Source organism: Vulpes lagopus, chromosome 2, assembly GCF_018345385.1.
Source record: "Vulpes lagopus strain Blue_001 chromosome 2, ASM1834538v1, whole genome shotgun sequence".
NCBI lineage: Eukaryota > Metazoa > Chordata > Mammalia > Carnivora > Canidae > Vulpes > Vulpes lagopus.
In genome coordinates, this window is record NC_054825.1 from 156,068,469 (window position 1) to 156,090,366 (window position 21,898).

General features: G+C 38.0%; 1 protein-coding gene across 2 annotated transcripts in view; it reads right to left on the minus strand.

Moving 5' to 3' along the window:
- The window catches only part of LOC121485690 (centromere protein P), a 222,021-nt gene that overhangs the window by 191,805 nt on the left and 8,318 nt on the right, over positions 1-21,898 (minus strand). For both annotated transcript variants that reach the window (XM_041746387.1, XM_041746388.1), the window contains exons 2-3: positions 14,728-14,909; positions 12,058-12,146 (exon numbers count right to left, since the gene is read on the minus strand). In XM_041746387.1, the coding sequence (XP_041602321.1) occupies positions 12,058-12,146; positions 14,728-14,909 (271 nt within the window). The remainder of the gene's footprint in view (positions 1-12,057; positions 12,147-14,727; positions 14,910-21,898) is intronic.

Sequence of the window (21,898 nt, forward strand, 5' to 3'; positions counted from 1 at the left end):
TACCTGAAATATGTTCTTTGTCAGTTATACATTAGTAAAAAATAATATAATCCCGTATCACAGGCTCTAAGGAAAATGTACCTGATATACTGATATTCAAACCCAAATGAAAAAAAACATTGATGTCTGATGCAGTGTGCTAAATTTATTAGCAGTATATAAATTATGGAAAGTTAATAGGATCTTTTCCTGATGTCTGTACCCACAATTCTTAAGTTTTAGAGAAGAATGAGAACTATAGACTTAAGTTGACTGGCTTCTTTCACTTAAGGTGATTGATGTTTTCAGGGTTTGTTCATGTAGATATCCTTACTTCATTCTTTTCATTTTGTGATTGAATAATATTCCATAGTGTGGATATATGACAATTTTGTTACTCATTTATAAGTTGATGGGCATTTGGGCTGTTTTCATCTTTTGGATATTAATGTTGCTGTAATCATTCATGTTGGCTCAATTTTAAGTGTATAAGAAGGCATATATTTTCATTTGGCTGTATATCTAAGAATACAATAGAATTATTGGGTCAAATGGAATGACCTGATGATGACTAATGATGTTAGGAATTATTTCAGTTGCTGTCTGCCCATTTGTACTTCTTTGAAGATATATCTATTTGAGGTCTTTTGCCCAGTTTTTAATTGGGTTGTCATTTTATTTTGAGTTTTAAGAGTGTCTATGGAATTTGTTTTTGATTAGATATGGTGGTAGATGCACACAGACAGCCAGTCTACCTAAACTGTAGCTGTTCCTAACAGTTTCCACTGTATCTTCAGGCAGCTGAAAAACTAAACAAAGATATCAGTTTCTATTTCTCTAGCCGCTAAAAGTACAGAGACAAGTCAGAGAGTGTCCAGACAAATGGGAAGTGTCAAGAAATGTCCACTGACTTTGTTCTTAGGAAATACTGAAAGTTGCTAGATCTATTCCCATGAACACATAGTAGCCCCAGACAAGAGCGCAAATGTGGTGCCAAGTGTTTTTAATCTTCATTTAGGAGTTATGCAAACATACTGTCATGAAACGAATTAATAAGTAATCTCTACACCCAACATGGGGCTTGAATTTACAACCCAAAGACCAACAGTCTCATGCTCCACTGACTGAGCCAGCCAGGCGCGCCACAAATTTTTTGTTAAATGAAGTTTTAAGGTTTAACCACTTAGCAACTTTGAAATAAGCAATTAAGTATTAACTACAGTTGCCATGGGTCCCCATGACTAATTTAAAGCTAAAATTTTGCACCTTTTCAGTCCCTTCACCCACATTGCACACAACCCCAGTACCCGGCCTCTGGCAACCATGAATCTGATCTCTTTATCTTTGAGCTTTGTCATTTTTTTTAATGTTTTTGGCTTTCTTAGATTCTACATATAAGTGAGACCATATGGTATTTGTCTTTTCCTAACTTATTTCACTTAGCACAATGCTCTTAAAGTCCATCTAGGTTATCACAAATGGCAAGATTTTATTGTTTTTCAAGATTTTTTTTTTTATCTGAGAGAGCGTGTGTGCGCGCACATGCATACATATGTGCACATAAGCTGGGAGGGGAGAGGCAAAGGGAGAGGTAGAAGCAGCCTCCCTGCTGAGCAGGGGCCCAACATGGGGCTGGATCTCATGATCCTGGATTAATGACCTGAGCTGAAGGTAGACGCTTAACTGAGACACCCAGGAACCCCTCATTCTTTTTTAATAAATGAATAATATTCCAATATATGTATCACATTTTCTTTACTCATTCATCTGTGTATGGATACTTGGGTTGTTTCCATATCTTGGCTACTGTAAATAATGCAATGAGCATGAGAGTACAGATATCTTTTTTGGTGTTTTTTTTTTCCTTCAGATAAATACCTGGAAGTGGAACTGCTGGATCATGTGGTAGTTCTATTTGTAACCTCTGAAGGAACCTCCATACTCTTTTCCATACTGACCACATGAACTTACATTCCCACCAACAGTACATAAGGCTTCCCTTTCTTGTCTTCTTGATAATAGCCATCCTAATAGGTATGTGGTGATATTTCATTGTAGTACTGATTTCCATTCCTTGATTTTTCATGTTTTCACATATCTGTTTGGCCATCTGTAGGTCTTCTTTGAAAAATGTCTATTCAGATCCTCTGCTCATTTTTATTTAATTTTTTTCTCTGCTCATTTGTATTTATTTATTTTTAATTTTCTTTTTCTCTGATCATTTTTAAAACAAACTAGTTATTCTGTAATTGCGTTATGTGAGGGTTTTTTTAAAGATTTTATTTATTTATTCATGAGAGAGAGACAGAGAGAAAGGCAAAGAAACAGGCAGAGGGAGAAGCAGGTTCCCTGCAGGAAGCCCAACGTGGGCCTCGATCCAAGGACCCTGGGATCATGCCCTGTGTCAAAGAAAGAAGCTCAACCACTGAGACACCCAGATGCCGAGTTATAGTAGTTCTTTACAGATTTTGGGTATCAACCCCAACCCCAACAAATGAATTGGCAATATTTTCTCCCATTCGGTAGGCTGACTTTTCATTCTGTTGATGGTTTCCTTTGCTGTAGGGAAATGTTTTGGTCTGATGTCCTACTTGTTGATTTTTGCTTTTGTTGTTTTGGCTTTTGGTATCAAACAAAAAAATCCACACCAGGGTACGTCAAGGAGCTCACCACCTACGTTTTCTCCTAGGATATTTATGGTTTCCAATCTTACTTTCAAGCCTTTAACCCATCTTGAGTTCAATTTTGTCTATGTTCTAAGGCAGTGTTCCAGTCTCACTCTTTTACATGTGTCTGTCCAGGTTTCTTTTTATGATAGTCAGAGAGAGAGAGAGAGACAGAGACACAGGCAGAGGGAGAAGCAGGCTCCATGCACCGGGAGCCCGACATGGGTTCCGATCCCGGGGCTCCAGGATCGCGCCCTGGGCCAAAGGCAGGCGCCAAACCGCTGCTCCACCCAGGGATCCCTCTGTCCAGGTTTCTGAACACCATTTAGCAGTCCTTTCCCCACTGTATGTTTTTGACTATCAAATTAATTTACCACATAAGTGTGGGTTTACTTCTGGGTTCTCAATTCTATTAATCTTTTCATGTCAATACCATACTGTTTTGATTACTACAGCTTTGTAATACAACTTGAAATCAGGAAGCATCATGCTACCAGGTTTGTTCTTTCACAAGATTTCATTGGCTATTAGGGATCTTCTGTGGTTCCATACGCATTTTAGAATTATGTTTTCTGGGATCCCTGGGTGGCGCAGCGGTTTAGCGCCTGCCTTTGGCCCAGGGCGCGATCCTGGAGACCCGGGATCGAATCCCACGTCGGGCTCCCGGTGCATGGAGCCTGCTTCTCCCTCTGCCTATGCCTCTGCCTCTCTCTCCCTCCCTCTCTCTCTCTCCCTCTCTCTCTCTCTGTGACTGTCATAAATAAATAAAAATTAAAAAAAAAAAACATAAAAAAAAAATTTAAAAAAAAAAAGGAATTATGTTTTCTATTTTTGCGAAAACTCCCACTGGAATTTTGACAGAGATCGGACTTGAATTCATAGATTCCTTTCAGTACCATGGACATTTAAAAAATATTAATTCTACCAATCCATGAGCACAGACTATCTTCCCACTTATTTGTGTCTTAATTTCTCTCATCAGTGTCTTAATAGTTTTCAGGTCTTTGATCTCCTTGGTTATGTGTATCTCTAGATGTTTCAATCTTTTTGATGCAATTGTTTTTTAATTTTTCTTCCTCATAGGTTATTATTAGTGTACAGAAACAACAGCTTTTTGTATATTGATTTTGTATCTTACAATTTTACTGAATTCATTTATTAGTTCTAATAATTTCTTGCTGGATTTTTTAGAGATTTATATATAGAGAGAGTACCATGTCATCTTCAAATAGTGACAATTTTACTTCTTCCTTTCCAATGTGAATTCCTTTTACTCCTGTTTCTTCCCTAACTGCTCTGGCTAGGATTTCCAATACTATATTGAATAAAAGTGGCATGGGTAAGCATCCCTGTCCTGTTTCTGACCTCAGAGGAAAAGCTTTCATCTCTTCACTACTGACTATGATGTGGGTTTCTAGTATACGCCTTTATGTTGCGGTATGTTCCCTCTATAACTAATTTCCTGGGAGTTTACATAAAAAAGGGATGTTTGATTTTTGTAAAATGTCTTTTCTGTCTCTACTGAGATGATCATGTGATTTCTATTCTTCATTTTGTTCATGTGATATATCACATTGATTACTGCAATTATTAAATCATTTTTGCACCTTGGAATTAACCCCACTTAACCAAGATGTATGATCCTTTTAACATACTGTTGAATTCAGTTTGGTAATATTTTGTTGAGGGTTTTTGCATTTAGATTCATTGCAGATATTGGCATGTAATTTTATTTTCTTGTGGGCCTTGTCTGATTTTGGTATCAGGGTAATGCAGGGCTCCTAAAATGAATTCATGAGCCTTCCCTCTTTTTTCTTGTATTAGAGAAAGTTTGATATTAATTTTTCTTTGAATGTTTAGTAGAATTCACCAGTAAACCTTTCTGGTCTTGAACTTTTGTTTGTTGGAAGGTTTTCAATTCCTGACTTAACCTTACCAGTAATCAGTCTCTTCAGATTATTGCTTTTTAACTCAGTCTTGGGGGTTATAGGTTTCTGGGAATTGATCCATTTCTTTTAGATTGTTCAATTTGTTGGCATATCATTGTATTATTTTCATATTTTCCTTTCTATTTTTGTGGTTTCAGCTTTAACATCTCTCTCACTTCTGAGGGAGTTCTCTTTTTACTTGGTGAGTCTAACCAAAGGCTTGCCTATTTTTGTTTATCTTTCAAAGAACTTGCTCTTAGTTTCATTTGTCCTTTCTACTGCCTTTTTAGACTCATTTATTTCTGCTTTAAGCTTTATTATTTCCTTCCAACTTGGGCTCCTTTTGTTCTTATTTTCTAGGCCACTGAGGTATTAAGGTTGGTTGTCTAAAATTTTTGTTCTTGAAGTATAAATTCATAGCTATGAACTTCCCTCTTAGAATTTCTTTTGCTGTATCCTATAACTTTGCTATGTTGTACTTTTATTTCCCCTTGTCTCAAGGTATTTTATTATTTCTCATTTACTTAGTTAACCTGTAAATTTTTTTATAGCATGTTGTTTAATCTCCACACATTTGTGAAGTTTCCAGTTTTGTTCTTGCAACTGTGGTCAGAAAAGATACTTGCTATTAATCATCTTAAACTGTCAAGACTTGTTTTGTGACAGAACATACAATCTCTCCTGGAGAACGTTCCATGTGCACTTGAGAAGAATGTATTCTGTTGTTTGTGAATGGAATGTTCTATATGTGTATGTTAAGTCCATCTGGTCTAACCTGTCATTTAAAGCCCAGGTTTCCCCACTGATTTTCTATCTAGATGATCTACCCATTGATGTAAGCGGGGTACTAAGGTCCGCTACTATTACTGTACTGCCGTCCATTTCTCACATTAGGTCTGTTAATATTTGCCATATATTTAGGTACTCCTATTTTGGGTGCACAAATATTTACAAATGTTTTATCCTCATGTTTATTAACCCCTTTGTTGTTATATAACACTCTTCTTTGTTTCTTATGAATCTTAAAATAAAGCTATTTTGTCTGATGTAAGTATAGCTATCCCAACTTTCTTTTGGTTTCCATATACATGAATATCTTTTTCCATCTATCCCTTTACTTTCAGTGTATGTTTGCCCTTAGGACTGAAGTGAGTCTCTTGTAGGCAATGTATAGATGGGTCTTGTTTTTTTTAATTCATATAGCCACTCTACATCTTTTGATTAGAGAATTTAGTCACTCTACATTTAAAGTAATTAATAGGTAAGTACTTACCATCATTTTGTTATTTTCTGGCTGTTTTACAGTTTCTCAGTTCCTTTCTTCTTCTCTTACTCTCTTATCTTGTGGCTTGACTTTCTTTAGTGGCACACTTAGATCATTTTCCCATTATCTTTTGGATATCTACTACAGGTTAATGGTTTGTGGTTACTTACATATAACTTGTATTTATAAGTCTAAGTTGATAACTTAAGTTTAAACACATAATAAAGCTCTACATTTTTACTTATCCAAATAAGTTTACATCTTTTTATCATGAGTATCCCTTAACTAATTATGTATTTCCACCTTTTTTTTTTTTTTAACTTTCACACTAGATATGTAAGTGATTAACTCTCTACTTTTACTATAGATTTGCCTTTACCAGGAGATTCATACTTTCATGTTTCCATGCACTAATAAGGACCCTTTCTTTTCAGCTTAATGAAGCAGTCCCTTTAACATTTCTTATTAAGGTCAGTTTAGTGGTCAACTCTAGGTTTTGTCTATCAGGAAAACTTTTCTCTCTCCTTCAATCTGAATGACTTTGTAAGGGAAAGTATTCCTGATTGGGAATTTTTCTTTTTCAGAACTTTGAATAAACTGTGGTACTCCCTCCTGGCCTGAAACATTTCCACTGAAAAATCTGCTAAAAGTCTAAGGAGGGGGTTCCCTTGTTATTAACTGCTTTTCTCGTGTTGCTTTGAGATTCCCTCCTTTTTTAACCTTTGACATTTTAATAATAATGTGCCTTGGTCTCTTTTAAGTTCATCTTCTTTGGAACTTTTTGGGATTTCTGGGTCTGGATGTCTGTTTCTCTCTCAAAGTTAGAGAAGTTTCCGCTGATTATTTCTTCACATAAATTTTCTGCCCCTTTTTCTTTCTTCTGAGATTCCTATAATGCCAATGTCAGTTCACTTGATCTTGTCCCATAAGACCCTTAAGCTATCTTTCCTTTATTTATTCTTATTTCTTTTTGCTTCTCTGATTGGGTCTGTTCCTCTGCCCTGTATTCCAGTTCACTGATCCTTTCATCTATTTAATTTAGTCTGATGTTGAACCCCTCTACTGTATTTTTCAGTGCAGTTATTATATTCAATTGTCGTTTCTGTTTTGAATGCTTTTTTTCTCCCCTCTTTGAAGTTCTCACTGTGTTCACCTATTCTTCTCCCAAGTGCAGTGAGCATCATTCTGATTGTTACTTTAATCTCCTTTCTGTAAATTATTATCTCCATTTGATCAAGGTTTTTTCTAAAGTTTTATCTTCTTCTTAGTTTGGAATATAATTCCTTTGTTTCTTCTTTTTTTTTTTTTAATCTGAGAGAGAGAGAAAGAATGAGCAGTGGGGAGGTGCAGAGGGAGACAGAAGCACACTCCCCACGGAGCAGGGAGCCCGACAATGGGGCTCAATCCGAAGGCCCTGAGACCTAGACCTGAGCTGAAGGCAAATGCTTAATTGACTGAGCCACCCAGGTTCCCCTTTCCTTGACTTTCTACATTGGTTTCTATGCATTACATGAAACAACTGCTTCTCCCAGTCTTGTATGGTTGGACTTACACAGAAGATGAGACTTATCGTTCAATATTGCCCTAGCTCTTGATTGTCTCTCAAATCTTTATCATTATTATGATATCATTATTCAAGGAGCCTATTTTATTTATTTATGATTTTTTTTTTTTTTTGAGAGAGAGAGAGAGAGAGAGCTTGCGGTGGGCAACAGCAGAGGGAGAGGGACTAGTAGACTCAATGCTGAGCATGGAACCTAATGCAGGGCCCAATCCCACAACTATGAGATCATGATCTGAGCTGAAATGAAGAGCTGGATGCTCAAACAACTGAGCCACCCAAGAATCTCTATTTTTAATAGTTCTGGTAGTTGAGGATGTGCCAAGACCAGATATTAATTAAAAATTTCTCAGGCAGCCTGGGTGGCTCAGCAGTATAGTGCCGCCTTCAGCCCACAGCCTGATCCTGGAGACCCAAGTCAAGTCCCACATCAGGCTCCCTGCATGGAGCCTGCTTTCTCCCTCTGCCTATGTCTCGTGCTCTCTCTCTCTCTCTCTGTCTCTCTCTCTGTCTCTCATGAATAAAAAAAATCTTAAAAAAAAAATTCTCTACTTTGGAATCATTCTGTTTTACTGGGTTTCAGGAAGAGTAGTTATAAAAACATTCTTAGCCATTTTCCCTACAAACTGACATTGAACTAATTTATTATACTGCATGGAGTTTAAACACTGATACATGTTAATTCTGATGTTCTCACACCAGACAGTATATCCAGAGAATGGAATTGTATATTCCAGTGACCTCTGATAATAACAGCTGCGACAAGATGGATAATCATTCAAGCTCCCTTGATGTATTTCCCTATAAAATAAGGGGGTTGGGGTTAATAGTCTATAAGGTCACTTATGGTTCTCACATTGTATTACTGGGATTTTATTTAAACAATATTTTCTAAGCAGGATAATTAAAAACTAACCTAAATGATAAAATTTTCTGGTGGTTAAACATCTCCCTCTAGTGGAAATTCTGTTTTTAAAAAATGTTTAGGATCACAGAAGATTGTATCTTCACTTTTTTCCCTATTAGTCTCAACTATAAAAATCTGCCCAATGTGTAAAACGGTAAAACCATTTTAGAAGGCATTTTGGTAATACCAGGATTTACATGTACATCTCCTATGACCTAGAAACTCTACTACTCTAAAGGCATATTTACACAAGTAAGCCTAGAATATGTGAGGATTTGCCTTTACGTACTAAGTTCTTAAAAATTCTCATCAGCTCATTACATTTGAATTCCAAGCAACAAAGAAATATAGATAGTCCCTTGTTTCCTACTTCTCCAGAAAAGCCCAGGAGTCCCACATGTGACTTAATCCTAAAACCTTCCTTACTCGAGAGTTGTTTATTTGTAACATCTTTTTCTTTTTCTTTTTTTTTTTTTTTTAAGATTTCATTTATTTATTCATGAGAATAATAGAGGGAGAGAGAGAGAGAGAGAGAGAGAGGCAGAACACAAGGCAGAGGAAGAAGGAGGCTCCATGCAGGGAGCCCGATGTGGGACTCGATCCCAGGTCTCCAGGATCAGGCCCTGGGCTGAAAGTGGCCTAAACCGCTGAGCCACCCGGGCTGCCCTATTTGCAACATCTTACTTAGCAATCTGTTTCTCAGGAAAAATCATAAAATTGGAAAGAGAGACACCAAGTGTTTTTAACATATAGCCAGGGAAAGTCTGCAGCAAATTCAGTAAAACTGAGCAGTTCAAAGATTCCTATTATTTTGAAATGTGAATAACAACTTACCAGTATTTTAGAGATTTACCAGTTCCTGTACTCTTTGTCTATCAAAGAATATCAACTGTTCCTCTTGTAGATTTTTTTTTCCCTGCATACCCCAAAGCACATTGGACAGAAACTACTGATAGTTCCCAATACTTATACTTCTTTCTTGCACCAATTTTTCACTGTTCTCAAGGCCATGTATAATGCAAACTGAATTTCCAGGCTCCCTTGATACATTATTGGCCAATAGAATGCAGGTGAAATGATGGATGTTGCAACTTCTAGAAAGTATCCTTCAACAGAAAAGATAAGCCCTTGTTTGCCCTTCCCCCTCCCCAACACCTGAAGTGATCATCACACCATGATTTGGAAGCCACATGGGTAATGGCAGAGCCTGAAACTCATAAAGTCACCATACCAGTTCTTGAAAACTTAGCTTATAATTTTGTGTAAGCAACAGAGAAACCTCTAGTACTTCTAATACTTTGATCTACCTTTAAGTTTTCTGTTGTATGCAACTCAACTAATTCTTATTTAGCATGTGAAATGGTAGTATACCTTTAAGCCATTACTAAATGGTCACAAAATTTTCAATCATGCTTTGGTGGTATGAGATCATAATATTAAGCTCAATATACTATTAATAACGACATTAGGTATGGAGTGGTGCCACCATTGCCCGGTAGAAGGCAGGGAACATGGTCACTGCAGCAAAGCCCACAAGGCTCCAGTCTTGTGTGTATTGCCTCACGTAGCCAGATCACTGGCAAGCCAGATCATTACAGAAGTTGCCCAGTGCCAATTCATGATGAGAATGCCAATGCAGCACATCATAGTACAAAATATATCCCCAAATTGTGATGTCATCCTTGAGCTGACTCATAATGGGACCAAGCTACCATGGATATTTTTCTTCAGAGGCTTAAGGTAAGCAAAACATGCAACTTAAACAAAATGAAGTTTAAAAACTGCAGTCTATTTTATCTCTTAGACCATAGCCTCACTAATGAACAGGCTAGTCAATCTTTGGGGACAATCCATTCTGGAATGTATAGCTCTACTGAGCAGCTGGTTCACCTCAATTTCAGAGGACTAACCTCTTTTCAGCTGGACTTATGGACAAGCTTCCCAAGGATGAGCCTAGTTTTGCCAATAGTCTAGCTACTCTCCAGATAACCCATGGAACAACTGTAAAAGATAAACACCAATAGCAAATATAGTCCACAGGACCCCAAGGCTACTAGGATGCTCCTGAGAAGTCTCCCGGGCAATGTCTACACTGTCAGTACAGATTTCTCAGACATGGAGATGGACCTTGGGCCTATGATTCCACCAACCTGACATGGACTGTAGGCCCAACTCCTTAATGGAGGCTAGAATGCAGGGGAGTATGTGGTATATCACCATTCTGACTTTAAGATCACATTAGCACCCCAGAGAAAAAATTCAGCTGGTATAACTATGCAACCCTTTGCAATGGGACAACATCCAGGAGTTCCTGGGGAACCCAAAAGAGAAGCATGGGTGTCCTGGCACAGACTCTATCCCAAATGAGATCAATCCATTTGCATCCACATTCTATTTCAGTCTTTGACAGATGATCTTTGAGGTAATGCAGAATAGTAATTTCACCTTGGTGACCCTACATGGTCCTAAGGCCTGGTGACAACCTGGAAATGTTTACCTCCCCTAAGGCCACTCATCACCCATGCCCTGTGTCATATCCTGCTCAACCAGTTTTGGCAATGGTACACTATGAATGTTCTTAGTCACTTCAGCAGTGTTAAAGGGGGAATACTGCTGAGGTGGGAGCAAGTTGGGAGCTCCGTCATCAGATGAGGGGCCTAGACATCCCTCAGCCCCTTCTCAGTCTGCCAGGGCCAGATAGGGACAGCCCAGATAACAAAGTAAGCACTCTTGGCCAGTTGAGGGGGCTGACACCTTAAAATTTAGGGCTGTTTTTGTGGCTGAGGACAAGGATCAGGAATTCTAGCACATGACTATGAATGTAAGCAAGCATCTTGTCTGTAGGACTTGGGTTATGCCAACTGGTCTACATCTGCTTTGGTTATCCAGTAAGTTGAGGCCAAGAGAGCCTGCCTGCCTATCCCTGTGTGTCTCTTTTACACATACTCCAAGTAGGCCTAGTTCACAAAACCAACTGGTTGAACTGTTTTCTGCTATCAAAGTTTGTGCCTAGGCCAAGTCAATTCTTGAAATCATGTCTGGATCTCACTCTTCTTAGAGCCATATTTTGAAGGTTTCTGACCCTGTTCTGCCCAACTCTGGACATATGCTGCACATTATCATTCTGTCTGCTTTCTGATTTTATGCAAAGTCTTAGCCAGTACAGATGTTCTCAGACAAGTATCTTGTTCCTGCGTTGTGTCTTAGTAGTCCTGTATAATTTAGAATAACCACAAACTATCTTGGAATCTAAGCCACAGCCCCAAAGAGTCTTCAGGTGGTTGTGGTTCCAAATGACCACAACCTCATGAGAGGCTCTGAACAGGAACTCCCAACTCAGCTGCTCCCAAACACCTGCTCCACAGAAAAATGAGTGAGATAAACATCTTGTTGTTTTAAGCTATTAAATTTTGGGGAAATTTGTTAAGCACCAGCAGATAACTAATAAATAATAGATAGCTGGCATAGACCACGAGGGCATCCAGGACTATTGCCATGACATCAGGACTTGCTCTGAGAGAGGAGAAACTTGCTATCTGCCTTCCAATAAAACACATAAGCCATCAACAAGACTCTTTCACATGCAATTGCTAGAGCAGTTATACTGTTAAAATGGTATCACTTTGCACAAGTGTACAAGAGGGCCCTGAACCATGAACTCCTCCTCAGCTCAGCCACTGCTTAAGGCTGGGGTGTGGGAACTGCCTAATCACAGCAGCAGAACCTCTGTTACCACAATATACTCCATTTACCTGGATTTCCAGAATCTCAAATTCAAGTTGAAATGTAATCATGTGGCAATTTCCTGATAATCTGTGTTTCTGCAGAACTTTCTTTATACCTGTTGATCAGAAAAGAAAAAAAAAATTATTTGCAAGTAAGTTTCCTTCAAATATCTATTATTTAATTTTGTGTGAAAATGTATAATACATACGGGTATATGTATGAGAGTGCATATTAGTATTTACATTGCAAATACCTGGAAAACATGTACCAAACTGATTTACCTGCAAAGTTAACTTGTTACTTTTAATCTAACTTCTCAATTATACTAAAGATTTTTTAAAGATTTTTTATTTATTAATTCATAACAGACACAGAGAGAGAGAGAGAGAGACGCAGAGACACAGGCAGAGGGAGAAGCAGGTTCCATGCAGGGAGCCCGATGTGGGACTCGATCCCAGGTCTCCAGGATCAGGCCCTGGACTGAAGGCAGCACTAAACCGCTGAGCCAACTGGGCTGCCCTATACTAAAGATTATAGTAAAACATGCTAGTATAGGGGCATCTCGGTGGCTCAGTCAGTTGAGTTTCCAACTCTTGATTTCAGCTCAGGTCATGATCTTAGGGTCGGGAGATCAAGCCCCATGTCTGAGCATGGAGCCTGCTTAAGATTCTCTCTCCCCCCTCCAAAAAAAAAAAAAAGATTCTCTCTCTTCCTTTGCCCCTCTCCCCAATTGAGCTCTCAAAGGAAGGAAGCAAGCAAGCTACTATAATCCTAAACAAGTTTGAATCATAACTGTTGGATTGGGTTTTTTTCCAACACTATCTGATTCTAGTTAAAAACACTAAATGGAATCCACCTATTTATCTTTTACCTTTCAAAATTTATACTTCAATGCGTAAGATGCTCTATTCCTGAGCATACAACTCCATACTTTTTGAGATGTTTCCTATGTAACCACGACTGAGATAAAAGATACAGAAATTTAAAAAAAAAAAAAAAAAAAAAAAGATACAGAAATTTAAAAATACACCATAAAATTGCCTCATCGCCTTGGCCAGGTTATATACTACCCACCCCCCAAGAGATAACCACTAGTCTGACTTTAAATCATCTAATTTTGCTAACAAAGGCATTCTTAGAAGAGCACAACTCTGCAAGGATAAAGAAGAAAAAGGAGAGTAAGTTAGGTTTGGAAGCTGAAAATTAAATGGAGGAGCTAGATATCACACAGAAAAGAACTAAGCTGGCAGACTTATGAAAATTAAAACCTAAGTTAGCAATGGGGGAAGCTCAGTATTAAGTCCATTCAAAAGCATTCTGAACAGGCAGCACGAAGTACCTCTGCAGATGAGGGTCAACTCAGGAAGACTCAAAGTGGGAAAACTAAGATTTCTACACTAATACAACTTATACCTGGCCTAACCTCACTCTCCCATCCTCTCTGTATTCCATCTCTTCCTCTCAAGTATCTCAAGTGCCTAAATTCTGTCACCCATTTCTGTATATATTTCAGACTTCCACGGAGATGAGCTACCCAAGACCCTTGGAGGATCAACTCATGATCCCTGTCATGGGGGTTATATCAGTGGAAAAATCAGGAAGTGATTCCAAAAGTGACTCCTTTATTTTTTCTCTTAACATTTTATTTATTTTTTTTTTAATTTTTTTTTTAATTTATTTATGATAGTCACAGAGAGATAGAGAGAGAGGCAGAGACACAGGCGGAGGGAGAAGCAGGCTCCATGCACCGGGAGCCCGATGTGGGATTCGATCCCGGGTCTCCAGGATCGTGCCCTGGGCCAAAGGCAGGCGCCAAACCGCTGCGCCACCCAGGGATCCCAACATTTTATTTATTTATTAGAAAGAGAGAGAGTACAAGCCAGGGTAGGAGGATGGAGGCTGAGGGAGATAGAGAAGCAGATTTCTCGCTGGGCAGGGAGCCTGATATGGGGCTCAATCCCAGGACCCCAGGATCATAACCTGAGGTCGGAAGCAGATGCTTAAACAACTGAGTCACCCAGGCCCCCCCAAAAGTGATACCTTCTTTAAAAGATGATACTCTTGTCCAAAGCTCCCAAATTCCAATGCATAGCTGAATTAGCTTCCCTTTATGAGTTAGTGCATCACAGATCCTTGGCAATAAAACTTAGTCAATGAGACTAAGAGCACAATAGATGAGGCAGCTCTCCTTATCAGTGGTGAACTCCTAAGATTTACAAATTAATGGTGCTGTTCTTCTTTCAATTTCCAGTAATTATTTCTATTACTTGACTATTAAGACACAATGACAAAGCCTGTGTCTTTCTTAGTATCTTCCTCAGACAGCTTTAGAACAGTATAATGCACACCATGATGTTAAAAAGATACTTGACAAAATAAGTTTACCACAACCACACAAATAGTTACATTAAAGAATTTTATTTTTTAAGATATATTCATTTTTAAGAGAGAGAATCCATGGGGGAGAGGGGGAGAGAGAATCCCAAGCAGACTCCCCACAGAGCACAGGGCCCAACACAGGGAATAATCCCACTACCCTGAGATCATAACCACCTGGGGCAAAGTAAAGAGTCGGACACTGACTGAGCCCCCCAGGTAAACTTACCTTGCAGAATTCTGATTTAATGTCATGACAACCAGTTTCCTATGCATAAGGTAAGCTTTAATATCACTTCTAAATTAAAATTAATGCTTACTCTTTTCTGTCTTCTCAGTGCTTGTTAAGTCCTCTGTCTTCATAGAGTAATTTATTATATTGATACCAGTAAGTGTGCTTAGAAAAAGAAGTTCTGATTCTAAATGTTCAAGATGACTTCGCAGATCTTTTGAAGAGGCCCATCCTTCAGAATCTGATTGATATATTTCTCGAAGTGATTTTCTAAAAAGCAAATAGAGTAAATAATTACTCCAATGAAGAAACCACTAACAAATATTTTACCTAATAACTACAAATTTCTTAAACCATTTCCATTTTCTTACTCTCTTCCCACAAAAACTACCTCATTTTTCTCAAAACCAAAGTAGCTATTAACAGTGTAATCTTTAATCTCAAATTAACACAAAGCTAACTTAATTATATCACTATATTTCTACCTATTACAAACAACTGTAAAATAAAGTATATCAAGAGTACTCTGGGGCAGCCTGGGTGGCACTGGGGGCAGCAGTTTAGCACCTGCCGTCAGCCCAGGGCGTGATCCTGGAGTCCCAGGATCGAGTCCCACGTTGGACTCCCTGCATTGAGCCTGCTTCTCCCTCTGCCTGTCTCTGCTTCTCTCTCTCTCTTTCTCTCTGTCTCTCATGAATAAATAAAATCTTTAAAAAAATAAAAATAAAAATAAAAATTACTTTAAGAGATGCCTGGGTGGCTCAGTTAAGCATCTGTCTCTTGATTTTGGCTCAGGTCAAGATCTCAGGGTCAGGTGATTGAGCCCCACATCAGGCTCCTTGCTAAGCAAGGAGTCTGCTTAGGATTCTCTCTCCCCTTCTTCCTCTGCCCCTCCCTACACTTGCACGTGTGCTCTCTAAATAAATAAAATCCTTTTTAAAAAAAATTACTTCAAGCTGAGAAAACAAATGAAACCAAGAAGCAGTCTTCATGTACAAATGATAAATTCCTGCCAAGTAAATACCAAGTATCACAGAAGACTATAAATGAAAAAAACTTCAAGGTATTTCTGACAGAGCAAACTGATAAAAGAATTAAAGTATCACATGAAAGATAGATACATAGAATCCATAAAAAAGAACCTATGGCTGAGAAAGGAAAGAATGGGGAGTTATTGTTTAAATACAGTTTCAAAAAAAAATAAATAAATACAGAGTTTCACTTTGGGATGATGAAAAAGTTCTAGAGATGGACAGTGGTGTTGGATGCATGACAATGTGAAAGAACTTATTAGTGCAACTGAATTGCATACTTAAAAAAGGCTAGAACAATAAATTTTATGTTATATATATTTTACCATACACCAAAAATAGACAAACTGCATATTCTCATAGCAGTGATTTACTTTGAGCAAAATATCATTACTGCACTTTAATTAATGTCATGAGTTTCAATGATTTGGAGTTACATGCATTATTGGCTTTGTAGTTTTATCATTTTTTTTAAAGATTTACTTTATTTATTCATGAGAGACACAGAGAGAGAGGAGAGAGAGGCAGAAGGAGAAGCAGGCTCCTTGCAGGGAGCCCGATGTGGGACTTGATCCCAGATCCTGGGATCATGCCCTGAGCTCAAGGCAGACGCTCAACTGCTGAGCCACCCAGGCATCCCAGTTTTGTCATTTGTTAATTCAACTTAGCATAATTTTTCTTGGTCAAAATTAAGAGTTCCACAAGGAAATTTTCTCTGTTAAAAGAGATCTACAAAAGACCTGATTTTAAAAATCGATGATCTAGGATTCTGGGAAGCTGGTGGAGAAGGGAGCACCAGGAATCCGCTACCCCACCTAAACAATAATTACACTGACAAAATCTGTATGATCAAATTTGTAAACCTGTGGAGTCTGCTGAAGGCCTACAACTTCCAGGGGAAGGCTTGAAGTTAACTGCAGTGACTTTTGGGCAATTTCAGCTCTTAGCACAGTAGTAGCTATGTATCCCTCACTCCAACAACAGGCACAAAGCTGTGTACATGTTCCTGAAGCAGGGTGCACATACTTTAGAAAAGCAAGAGGCAAAAACAGACTCTGTCCACCTAATACTGGGTATCTGTGCTGATTGCTGCTTCTGACCAGAAAGGTACAAAGAGATAGCCTTGATGCTGCTGCTTTTCCCTTTGTTACTCCCCTCCATCTGAGGTGAGATCCAGGAGAGTTAAAGAACGACTGTTCTTTTCTCCCCCCCTTATTGTTGGCTTTTCCCCATTTAAGTCACACATTAAAGATTAAGACATTCAAAATTGACTAATATATAAGGAAAACTTGAAAGTGACTACACATGCCCAAGGAAAGGCTCAGAAAAAACCTAAGAAGACAATTAAGTTTGCACCTCAGGCTTATCTTCAGCACACAGCCTAAAAATTAACAAAGCTAAACACGCAAGCAAGCAAAAACCACTAAAACAGCAAGCCATAGGGATGGGGTGGGAAATCAGATTTCCAAAGTCACCACCTTATTAGATTAAAATGTCCAGTGCTCAACAACAACAAAATTACAAGGCATCCAAAGAAACAAAGTATGACCTTCAAAAAAAAAACTTTAACAAGATTTGTCCCTGAGAAAGACTTAATGGCAGATATATTATACAACGACTTTAAGACAACAGTCCTGAAAATACTCAAAGATAGAGGATATGAAGAAAATTAAGAAAATGATGTGTGAACCAAATGGAAACTTCAATAAAGAGATTTTTTAAATCCTAAGAAGAAATCAAAAAGGAATTCTGGAGCCAAAAGGCACAATAACTAAAATGAAAAATTCACTAGAGTGATTCAAAGGCACATGTAAGCAGGCAGAGGAATCAGTGATTCTGAAGATAAGACAACAGACATTATTGAGGCTGAGGTCCAGAAAGAAAAAAGACTGAAGAGAGGAACAAAGTATAAAGGATTGTATGGGACACCAACAAAGAACCAACATACGCAACATAGGAGTCCCCAGAAGACAGAAAGAGACCACCAGAAGAAATAATGATTGAAAACTTCCCAAATTTTATGAATGACACTAATGAAAATACAAGAGATTCAACAAACTCCAGAATGAACTCAAAGAGACTCACACCAGATGTAGTCAAATGTTCAAAAGCCACGCATAAAGACAAACCTTGAAAGCATCAAGAAAAAAGCAAACCATCACATACAACGGTTCCTCAATAACATAGGAGACCTCCTCTCAGAAATTTTGGATCAGGGGTTCCTAGGGGGCTCAAGTCAGTGAAGCATCTGCCTTTGGCTCAGGTCACGATCTTAGGTCTTGGGATCAAGTCCTGCATCAGGTTCTCTGCTCAGCAGGGAGTCTGCTTCTTCCTCTCATTCTCCCTCTGCTTGCGCTCTCTCCCCTCAAATAAATAAAATATTAAAAAAAAAAAAGAAATTTGGATGCCAGAAGACAGTGGGCCTATATAATCAAAGTGCAAAAAAAAAACAAACAAAAAACTGTGAAGCAACAATCCTATGTATACCTCATCCAACTGTGCTTTGCTTTGTTGTGCTTCCCAAAAATTACATTTTTTACTAAAGATTTGTGGCAACCCCGTGTTGAACAAGTTTAATGGTCCCATCTTTTCCAACAGTATTTGCTCATTTTGTGTCTCTGTATCACATTTTGGTAATTATCACAGTATCTCAAACTTTTTCACTACTATTGCATTTGTTATGGTGACCGAGGAAGTAGTAAACAAAAACACTTCTTGCCTATCATATCATTAATACTCAGTACATAGACAGAAACACCCACCCAGTTCCTTGTCCTTCCTCTGAAAGAGGCATATTCACATACTTTAAAAGTTGCTGCCTGAAAGTCTGGTTCAAATCAGCCTGAATCTGATAGATGACTGTCCCCACTTTCAGACACTGACAAATCTTGTCATACCTTGAGTTCTTGACAATCACTAAGAATAGAATAGACTGCTAAGACAATCACAAAGGTTTGAGAGACAACCAAGACCAAGAGCAGGACTGAACAAAAAGCTCATCTATTACATGAAGCCACACCTACAAAAACTGCAAAAATATGGCTCTTTTATCTAGGGCAAAGAAACCAGCAGTCATAGAAAATGAAACAGAAAAATATGTTCAAAATGAAAAAATAAGACAAAACCTCAGAAACAGATCTAAATGAAACGGAGATTGGTCAAACAGTGAGAATTTCAACAAGAGGGAGAAAGCATAAGATACTAAATAGAAGTTGCAGAGCAGCTTGACTACAATAAATGTACTACATTATTCAACAGAGAAGTTTAACATCAGACTAGATGAAGAAGTATCAGTAAACTTGAAGACAGAGCTGTGGACGTCATCCAAATAGAGCAGCAAAAAAGTAAAAAGAATAAAACAAAAAGAAGGTAGCTTAGTGGGGTTATGCACAAAAAACAAACCAACATTTGAGTTTAGGGGTCCTAGAAGAAGGAGAGAGAAAGAGGCAGAAAATTTATTTGAAGAGCTGAAAATTTACCTTTCTTTTCCCTGGAGAAAGAGGGATCCAGATCTAGTAAGCCTAAGTAAACCAAATTAGATGAACCCAAAAACCCATATCAAGACATTTTACAAAGTATCAGATGTTAAAGGACAGAATCTTCAAAGCAGCAAAAGAAAGAAAACTTGTTTCGTACTAGGGAACCCCATAAGACTATAAGCCGACTTCAGCAAAACATTGTAGGCTAGAAGAAAGTGGTATGATATATATAAAATAATGAGAGTGAAAAAATGCCAATTAACAATACTCATTCTGGCCAAATTGTCTTTCAGAACTAAAAGAGAGCTTTTTTTTAGACAAGAAAAGTTAAAGCAATTCACCACCACCAGACTGGCCTTACAAGAAATGTTAAAGGGAATTCCTTTAACATTTTTAAATCTTAAAAATAATAAAATAAACATCAAAAACATGAAATGTGCGATAGAAGAGTAAAAACAGAGCTTTACAATGCATTTGAAGTTATCAAATTAAAATATAGCCATAAATACAAAATATATAGAACATTGCACCTAGTTCCTTTTTGTTTTTGTTTTTTTTTTTTAGGATTTTATTTATTTATTCATGAGAGACACAGAGAGAGAGAGAGAGAGAGAGAGAGAGAGAGAGAGAGGGGCAGAGGCACAGGCAGAGGGAGAAGCAGGCTCCATGCAAGGAGCCCGACGTGGGACTTGATCCCAAGTCTCCAGGATCACAGCCTGGGCTGAAGGCGGTGCTAAACCGCTGAGTCACCCAGGCTGCCCTCCACCTAGTTCTTTTCAAGCAGAAATGGAACATTCTCCAAGAGAGGTCATATGTTAAACATAAAACATGACTTAACTAATTTAAGACTGAGATCATATCAACCAACTTTTTCAAACACAATGCTTGAACCTAGAAATCACTTACAAGCAGAACACTGGACAATTCACAAATACATGGGGATTAAACAATATACTACTGAGCAACCAATGGGTCAAAGAAAAAAAATCAAAAGTGAAGTCCAAAAAACCTTGAGAGAAATGAAAATACAGCATAAAAAACCTCATGGGCTGCAGCAAAAACAGTCCTAAGAGGGAAGTTCATAGCAGTAAATGCCTACCTTAATTAAGAAACAAGAATCTCAAATAAACAACCTGATTTTATACAAGAAACTAGACAAAGTAGATGAATGAAGCCCAAAGTTAGAAGGAATGATATAACAAAGATCCAGGCTGCTGGCCAGAGAGGTGGAGGGGGAGGCAGGATGGAATGGTGACAAACAGACTCAAAAAAAAAAAAAACAAAAACAAAAACAAAAAAAGTTGAAAGCTCGATTTTTGAAAAAATACATAAAACATTATCTAGAATTACTAAGAGAGAATTCAAATAAAATCAGAAATTAAAGGAGATGTTACAACTGACACTACAGAAATACCAAAGATAGTAACACTATAAAAAAATAATACACCAACATATTGGCCAACCTAGAAGAAAATTCCCCAGAGCATACAACTCCCAAGACCAAATCATAGAGAACAGAAAATGCACATAGAGGTGTCTGGGTGGCTCAGTTAAGTGTCTGCCTTCAATTTGGGTTGTGATCTGAGGGTCCTGGTATCAAGCCCTAAGTCGAGGTCCAGGGAGTCTGCTTCTCCCTCTCCCCCTCCCCCTGCGTCTGCCTCGCCCCCCTGCTCATGCTCACTCTCTTGCTCACTAGAGTTCTCTCTCAAATAAGTAAATAAAATCTTTAAAGAAAAAAAAACAAAAAAAAAAGTAAATAGGCCAATTATCAGAACATTTAGTTAGTAATCAAACTCTACCTACAAAGTAAGGTCTAAAACTAGACAGCTTCACTGGGGAATTCAACCAATAATTTTTAAGAAAATTAACACCAACCCTTCCCAACCCTGTTATCTTTCCAATAACAGAAGAGGAACAAACGCTTACAAACTCATCTTACGAGGACAGGATTACCCTCATATCAAAACCAGACATGAAAACTGTAAGAAAATTACAAGCCAGTATCCCTGATGAGCACAGATGCAAAAATGCTCAACAAAATATTAGCAAACTGAATTCAACGTTAAAAGGATCACACACCATGATCAAATCAAATTTATTTATTAAAAAATTTATTTATTCATGAGAGACACAAAGAGAGAGGCAGTGACATAGGCAGAGAGAGAAGCAGGCTCCCTGTAGGGAGTCCAATGTAGGACTCGATTCCAGGACCCCAGGATCATGCCCTGAGCCAAAGGCAGATGCTCGACAGCTGAGCCACCCAGGTGTCCCTGATCAAGTGGAATTTAGTCCAGGAATGCAAAGATGGCTCAACATTAACAAACAAGCTGATATATAACAAACTTAAGGATAATAATCATACGATCATCTCAATTGATGCAGAAAAAGCATTATGACAAAATTCAACATCCATTTATGGTAAAACCTCTCGATAGTAGGCACAGAGGGAGTATACTTTAACTTAATAAAGGCCATATATGACAAAGCAACAGTTAACATCACACTCAAAAAGCTGAAAACTTTTCTTCCAAGATCAAAAACAAGGCAAGGATGCCCATTCTTGCCACTTTTGTTCAACATATTAGAAGTCCTAGTCAGAGCAATCAGGAAAGAAAAATAAAAGAAATCCAACTGGAAACGTAAAACTGTCACTATTTGAAGATAACATGATATTCTATACAGAAAACCTGAAAGAATCTCCAAAAAAAAAAAAAAAGTTAGAATAAATACATTCAGTAAAGTTATTAAA